At 34.0% G+C, this 6,259-nt stretch overlaps 3 protein-coding genes across 3 annotated transcripts; 2 read left to right on the top strand and 1 right to left on the bottom strand.

Annotated features, from left to right (window-relative positions):
- The first annotated feature begins 6 nt into the window (after window positions 1-6).
- On the top strand, window positions 7-775 carry LOC119644037 (PAX-interacting protein 1-like). Its single transcript, XM_038043567.1, has 2 exons — window positions 7-31; window positions 95-775. The coding sequence occupies exon 2, from the start codon at window positions 147-149 to the stop codon at window positions 693-695; it is 549 nt and encodes a 182-aa protein (XP_037899495.1). The 5' UTR covers window positions 7-31; window positions 95-146; the 3' UTR covers window positions 696-775.
- Window positions 776-1,198: 423 nt separating this feature from the next.
- Window positions 1,199-2,469, bottom strand: LOC119644036 (peroxisomal membrane protein PEX16-like). Its single transcript, XM_038043565.1, has 2 exons — window positions 2,240-2,469; window positions 1,199-2,177 (listed from the first exon to the last, which is right to left on the bottom strand). Exons 1-2 carry the CDS (start codon window positions 2,349-2,351, stop codon window positions 1,231-1,233), a joined length of 1,059 nt encoding a protein of 352 aa, XP_037899493.1. The 5' UTR covers window positions 2,352-2,469; the 3' UTR covers window positions 1,199-1,230.
- Window positions 2,470-2,888: 419 nt separating this feature from the next.
- LOC119644035 lies at window positions 2,889-5,110 on the top strand. The gene is made up of 2 exons (XM_038043564.1): window positions 2,889-3,660; window positions 3,739-5,110. The coding sequence occupies exons 1-2, from the start codon at window positions 3,014-3,016 to the stop codon at window positions 4,187-4,189; spliced, it is 1,098 nt and encodes a 365-aa protein (XP_037899492.1). The 5' UTR covers window positions 2,889-3,013; the 3' UTR covers window positions 4,190-5,110.
- Window positions 5,111-6,259: the final 1,149 nt, after the last annotated feature.

Here is a 6,259-nt window from a genome sequence, read left to right as displayed (position 1 = left end):
GCGATGTAGAAGCTTTGAAAAAGGTTGTACTGTAAGTTTTAAATAGTAAATGATATAAAAAAAACAATTCGTAATGAATGATTGAAATTTTTAGTTCTTTGGGTGGCATTGTAGTTGACAATCCCATTGAGGCTACCTATTTAGTGATGACCCGTGAAAATCGTACCTGTAAACTTATACAAGCGGTATGTCATGTTGATTTTGTAGTCAAATCCCAATGGCTGGTGGATAGTGCTAAAGCTGGCAAATTCCTACCTGCTGAACCATACAAAATCGATTGCATACCAGTGGATGAGAATCTTAAATTCCCTTTGGAAAAAGTGCTGAATTCTACAATACGTTCAACTTTATTTGCTGGCAAATATTTTTACGTGACACCTGATGTATTTCCGGCACGTTCTGAAATTGTTCGAATGATCGAATCATCAGGAGGCAAAGTAGAAGAGAAACGCCGTACTGCACAGGCTATTGCAGATATCTACACTCAAGCTCTCGATTCCTACATAATTGTTACATGTCCCAATGATATGCATCTATGTACCGATTTAATACGTTTCGGCAATCCTAAATGTTTAATAGTATCGACTGAATTTGTAATGAGTTCAATTTTAAAGCAATCATTAGAAATTGAACAAAATATTATGCCGCTCCTCTACAATAACAGCTATGCTGGGGGCAACAAAACTAACAAATAACCTAAGCATAGTTTAAGTTTCCCCGCCATATGTACATATGTACATTATTTGCATGTTATATATAATTAAAAACGCTGAGAGAAAAAAAGGATTACATTTATATATATATATATAATCGACACTACAAGACGACACAATAAAAATTATACATTTATATAAGTTTATGTACACATATATCTTTGCTTTCCTATGTAAGATCAACTAAAGAGATTTACATATTTCTAAAAGAAAGAAGAAAAAAATAGAAGTAAGAAAAAGGAAAAAAAAATTGAGTCAAACATAAATAAAACAACGAAATTGTGTATATTTTTAAAATATTGTTTTAATTTATAAAAACAAAAAAGGAATATCGATATATATTAATTATTATAACGATGGCAATTTTCTTTACACTTCGCATACATTCGCACCTTTTCAATTAAAATATATATATATTTCATTTTAAAACACATACACCGCCCGCATCCATATACTAAAAACAAAATATTAGTAACCTTAATGAATATTAAAAAAACCATTTGTTAAACGATACGGTTTATGTTGACCACAAGTAGTAGTAAGTATTTTGCCAATGAGGAATGTATTCTTTAAGAGGTTCAGTTAGTATTTTAAAAATAGGTATGCTATTGGTCGCAAAAGTTAAGAAATTATTTAATTTAGATTGAGTATAACACTCATAAACCGGCGATCGCACGATGTAAAGCAACAAATTAATGCAACGATGGGATAATATCAATTGTTGCCGTTTAGTCATCAAATGACGGTTCCTTTGATATATATTAATACTAGCTAAATCCATCACCAAAGCAAGTATATATTGTTTCCAAGATTTTTGGCCAAACATGCCCATGGCGGCCAAATGTATCAACGGTTTAGCTATGTACATGTATTCGGCTTGAATTAGAATTTTTGGCACTTGTTCACGCCGCATTTCATTTAATTCCTCATTTAGTTTGAAGCTACGACATTGCATAGGTAGAGCTCCTTCAACTCGGCGGACAACTCGTCCTGAACGTTTTAATATGTAAACATAACTTTGTGCGTTTAATGCACTCTTGTTATTGCCACTTGACTTACTGACATTGCCTTTTCTTGCAAAAGTCCTTCTATTTAACGTGGGTAAAGTTGGTGTCGTAATAATTCGTTCAGTTGAATGCATTAAGATAAAACATCGTCCCAAAGCTTTCATCGTTTGCAGTACAGCAATAATAATCCATTTGCCGCGATTACCGAACACGCGTTTAGCTGATATTTCTAAAAACACCTCGCAGTATTCAAGTGTGGTTAATATGACCTTTAGACGATAGCAAATTTTGCTGCCCGAAACGTCTAGAAAATCGTCATTTTCCAAAGCGTCATTTGCAGGCCTAGCAGCATCCGTCAATTGTCTAGCATTGTGTATAATACGATCATTGTACAAAACCATTATGTTAGAGAGGGTGTATACCAGTTCGCTGACCACAGATGAATTAGAAATGCGTCCTAAGTTTTTTTTTATCATTTAATTGACACACAAATTCCGGTTAATTATTCATAATGCATACCTGCTATAAAATAAGAAACCCATTTTGTTGTTGTTTCCACATCACATACAACTTCAGGATTGGACGCCACCCATTTTTCATAAGCTTTAATAACTTGTTTTAAATGTTCCATAATTCCTTACAAAAAAATCAAAATTACACACAACCATACAAAGCAAATTAATGAATGCGCGGCTTACACAATTTATTGTCAATTGCATTTGAACAGCTGTTGTATGTGCAATATAATTTTGCTGTAAAAGCAGTACCGTGTGAAATTGTAGCTGTAAAGGTGGTGCCATGTTTATTTTAATGCTCTAAAAGTAATACCGTATGTGTTTTGTCGTTCCAATTTGCTACTAGAAACAGTGTTGGTAAACGGCATAATTCTTACAGGAACATACTCTGTTGATCGCTTAGATTAGATTAATCCATGCAAGCTGTTGTGTGTCAAACGTTCTATTACTTTAGCTAATACTACAATCTCCAATGCCAGCAGACTGAATCCGCATTATGAAAAAAGCAGCTGACAAGATACGCCCTTAGCTATCTAAACCCAATTATGAGCAGTTTAGCTAGTGCAGTATTTTTTGTTAGCAGTAACAATGCAAAATAGAGAAGTAAAAAAATTTGGCAACAATAAACCATTTTGTTAAGGCTACAAAAAAAGTATTTACCAGATGTGATACACATAAAAAATAAAAACTGTACCAGCTGCTTATTTTGAGCGCTTAATATTGGCAAGGGTAGATTGGGAGAGCGGAAAGATCGTCAAGTGTAACTTTAAAACCATTAATGAATATGGCGGCGCCGCGACAAGGAATACGTACAGTTTTAGCTGATCGCTTAGAGCCTTTACGAGTGGCTACGACACCAACAAATGCTAATCGACCAAATGAACCAGCCACGATTTTTGCTGCAACGCCTGTAGATAATATTACCAATGTAGCTTTAGCTCAAGACTATGCAAGCTTGACGCATTCGCCAGATGAACTAATAATACGCCAGCGAGGGAGACGTAAACCGTTATTAAAATGGACGCCTGAAAAGGCGGCTGCTGTTGCTGCGAACAATGTGCGCAGCCCATTTCAAAGAACACCTACGAAAGTGCCAATGAGCACGAGCATGATTTTGCGTAGTTCACCCCGCAAACGGTTAGCTATGGGTACGCTGCCGCCAGAGCCGAAAGCTTACGACGGTATCTCACCCATCAAACCTGACGCTAGCCAAGAATTATGGCCGAGCAGTCCGAATTTCAAGAAACCCAACTTACAAGAACTTGAAAGGCCTATAGCGCAAACAAGTGATGAAATTCCACTACATACTTTGCTTCAAGGCTTAACTCGGCAGCAATTGGTTGAATTAATTGTAAATGAATTAGCTGCCGGTGATGCTAAGGTTGAAAAAGATTTGAGAGCTCAGCTACCAATGCCTGACATACAGTAAGTTAGAAATTCAATAATTACGAAAAAAGAAGGGAACATATATATATATATATATATTACATATATTTTTTTTAGATACATGGAACAGGAGCTGCTGCATGCTAAACGTATGATTTTCAAATCCTTGCCCACGTCTAGGCTATGCAAGAAAACTGATAGCACAGCCTATACAAGAGCTTCTCTGCATTTAAATGAATTTAGACGTTTGCTTAGTCAACATATTAAGCAATTACAAGATTCAAGTCATTGGGATGCCTTAATTGACTATACTTGCATGGCTTGGCCTTATGTGCGAGCCACCCCAAATTGGGATAATTTCATACATAATGCCATAAGGAAACAGTGCTTTCGTACTTTAACCTGTAGCTGCATAGCCGCAATTAAATATGGTGGCTCGCGTTTAGGCATCAATCGCTTACACAGGCTCGAACGCAGTTTAAACAGCTGGTTAAACGACTCAGAGGATATTCAGTCATGCGTGAATGTTTTGAAAAGAATGTTGGGTAAGGGACGTTATAGCTTGTAAGGTATATTTTTTCAATTGTTGCTATTCTATAATGCCATCTCTTAACATCTTAGAAATTAAAAAACAATTCACTTACTCTTTAAGAACGCATGACGATTATATACATATATATATACATATATATAGATACTTTTTCTCCTTGTATAAAATGACGTGAAAGCGTAGTGTTTTGTGTACCACCTGACGAAAAGTGTGCGTTTATCAATGTTGTTTGGTGCGAGATAATTAGGCTATATATCTTTAAGTAGTACATGATTCGGTCTTAATTTCTCCATATTTCTTGTACTGTTTATGTTTAAAATGATCACGATAGTCATACACAGAAAAAGGAGAATTCGCATATATTTTCTAGGTTTGTGGATGAGAATGAAATATGAACATGTGAGTGATTTTGCGCCAATGTGCCATAATATCTAAACCTACTGCTTAAAGCCTCAAAGTAGTCTGCAGTTTAATATTGAAAATAATCGTGATGCAGCCATAAGCGATAAAAAATGTAATGAACGTAAGGTAAAATCTAATAAGTTCCAATATATATTCCATTAATAAGACTAGATTAATGATTAATGATCTAAGTTATCGATCACAAACGTGTCTTAGCTTTGCAAAATCTTTATCTGGGAATGAAATCGCTTGGTACACCGAGCGAAAAGAATTTTTATATGTGCGCTTGAGGTGGGGGATATCTAAAATTGGTCTTCAATTCTATATATTATAATTCTTTTATTGTTTGATTTAAAAAACTCTACGCAGGTTTTTAATCATATTTTGTAAATCTAGGTTTTCGTCAAAGGTCCCCTATATCTTAAGATTATTTAATTCTTTCTGTTATTACAATTTAAGTACAAAGTGTGTCATATTTTATTTATGCACAAAATAGACTTAAAAAAAAAAAAAAAAACACAATGTTTATGAGTAAATATTGAATCAAATTTAAATAATCATAATAATAATTTTTTATATCAGTAGAAAAGAAGAAGAAGAAAAAAAGCAACGAATACAGAAATTTATTTTTTATCAAGTTTTTTAGCTTTAATTCAAAACCTATATATATATAATTACTGAGTGTTGTAAAAACTAAAAACGAGAAATGTATTTTTTTTTTTTCAATGAATTTAAAAATTAATATAAGCAAATGCAATAAATCAATTTTTTTTTTTGTTTTTTGCACTTCAATGAGCATTGAGTTTTTCTAAAACCATGAGAATTGGAAAAGAGTTCAGTATAATTTTTTCCTCATTCTTGAACTTTGACCGAAGGTAACATCATTTTCTGGAAAATTAAGAAAAATTTATTTTCTTAAGAATATCAATGCTCGACAAGTTGCTCGACAAATTTTTGTATGATGAATACGAAAAGACGTCACTTAAAGAAAACAAATAAGAAACTTATATTCTGCTCTGACCGAATCTTTTGTACAAAAAGGCTAAAAAGAAAGGCGAGAATCACATTTGAATGGTCATGGCTAATCTTTTTCTCTCTATCCGCCTGAGTAGCCGAAGGGGAGGAATCTCGACTAGCAAGTCAATGGTCGTGGGTTCGAATCTCAAGTGCGGTAGAGTTTTTAATAAAAAGCCGATAGCCTTAGATGCTAGTGCTTTTAAGAGTTTAGTCTTAGAATTTATTTCTCTGGCGAAATTAATAATAATAATAATAATAATCTTTTTCTACTTTTGTAGACTGAAAGTGAAAAACTATAACGTGTATGAGCTTTCATGTATATGTAACGAGCAAAAAATGATGGAAAGCGAAGCTGCTCTCAGTTTTTATTAGGCGTGCTTTCTCATATTCAAATTCCGTTTCAAATCTATAGGCGATTTTTTGATTTTCGTAAACAGGAATATGTTTGTCGCAGATTCTGCACAGTCCGATAGACGGACAGGTAGACAGACGAATAGAGGCACATGTTAAGGGGCTAGCTATTGGTAATTTAAGCACCATGACCCAATATGATAATCAAAGATATCAGCAATACAATGTAACAACATCGGCATTTCGCATTGATTACGCTCTTGTGTCACATCTAATGGGTAAATATCACTGTCCTTTAGAAAAGCATTTTTTTTTTTT

This window comes from Glossina fuscipes, unplaced genomic scaffold (assembly GCF_014805625.2).
Source record: "Glossina fuscipes isolate IAEA_lab_2018 unplaced genomic scaffold, Yale_Gfus_2 80916, whole genome shotgun sequence".
Taxonomy (NCBI): Eukaryota; Metazoa; Arthropoda; class Insecta; order Diptera; family Glossinidae; genus Glossina; species Glossina fuscipes.
The sequence above is the reverse complement of the archived record's forward strand: the minus strand, read 5'-3'. Positions and strand labels throughout refer to the sequence as shown.

Excerpts from the sequence above, each read along its gene's own strand:
- LOC119644036 (XM_038043565.1), bottom strand. The coding sequence starts at position 2,351 with ATGGAACATTTAAAACAAGTTATTAAAGCTTATGAAAAATGGGTGGCG. Across the intron at positions 2,178-2,239 it reads GGTTTCTTATTTTATAGCAG|GACGCATTTCTAATTCATCT; the intron begins GTATGCATTATG and ends AAAAAAACTTAG.
- LOC119644037 (XM_038043567.1), top strand. The coding sequence starts at position 147 with ATGACCCGTGAAAATCGTACCTGTAAACTTATACAAGCGGTATGTCAT.
- LOC119644035 (XM_038043564.1), top strand. The coding sequence starts at position 3,014 with ATGAATATGGCGGCGCCGCGACAAGGAATACGTACAGTTTTAGCTGAT. Across the intron at positions 3,661-3,738 it reads CTACCAATGCCTGACATACA|ATACATGGAACAGGAGCTGC; the intron begins GTAAGTTAGAAA and ends TATTTTTTTTAG.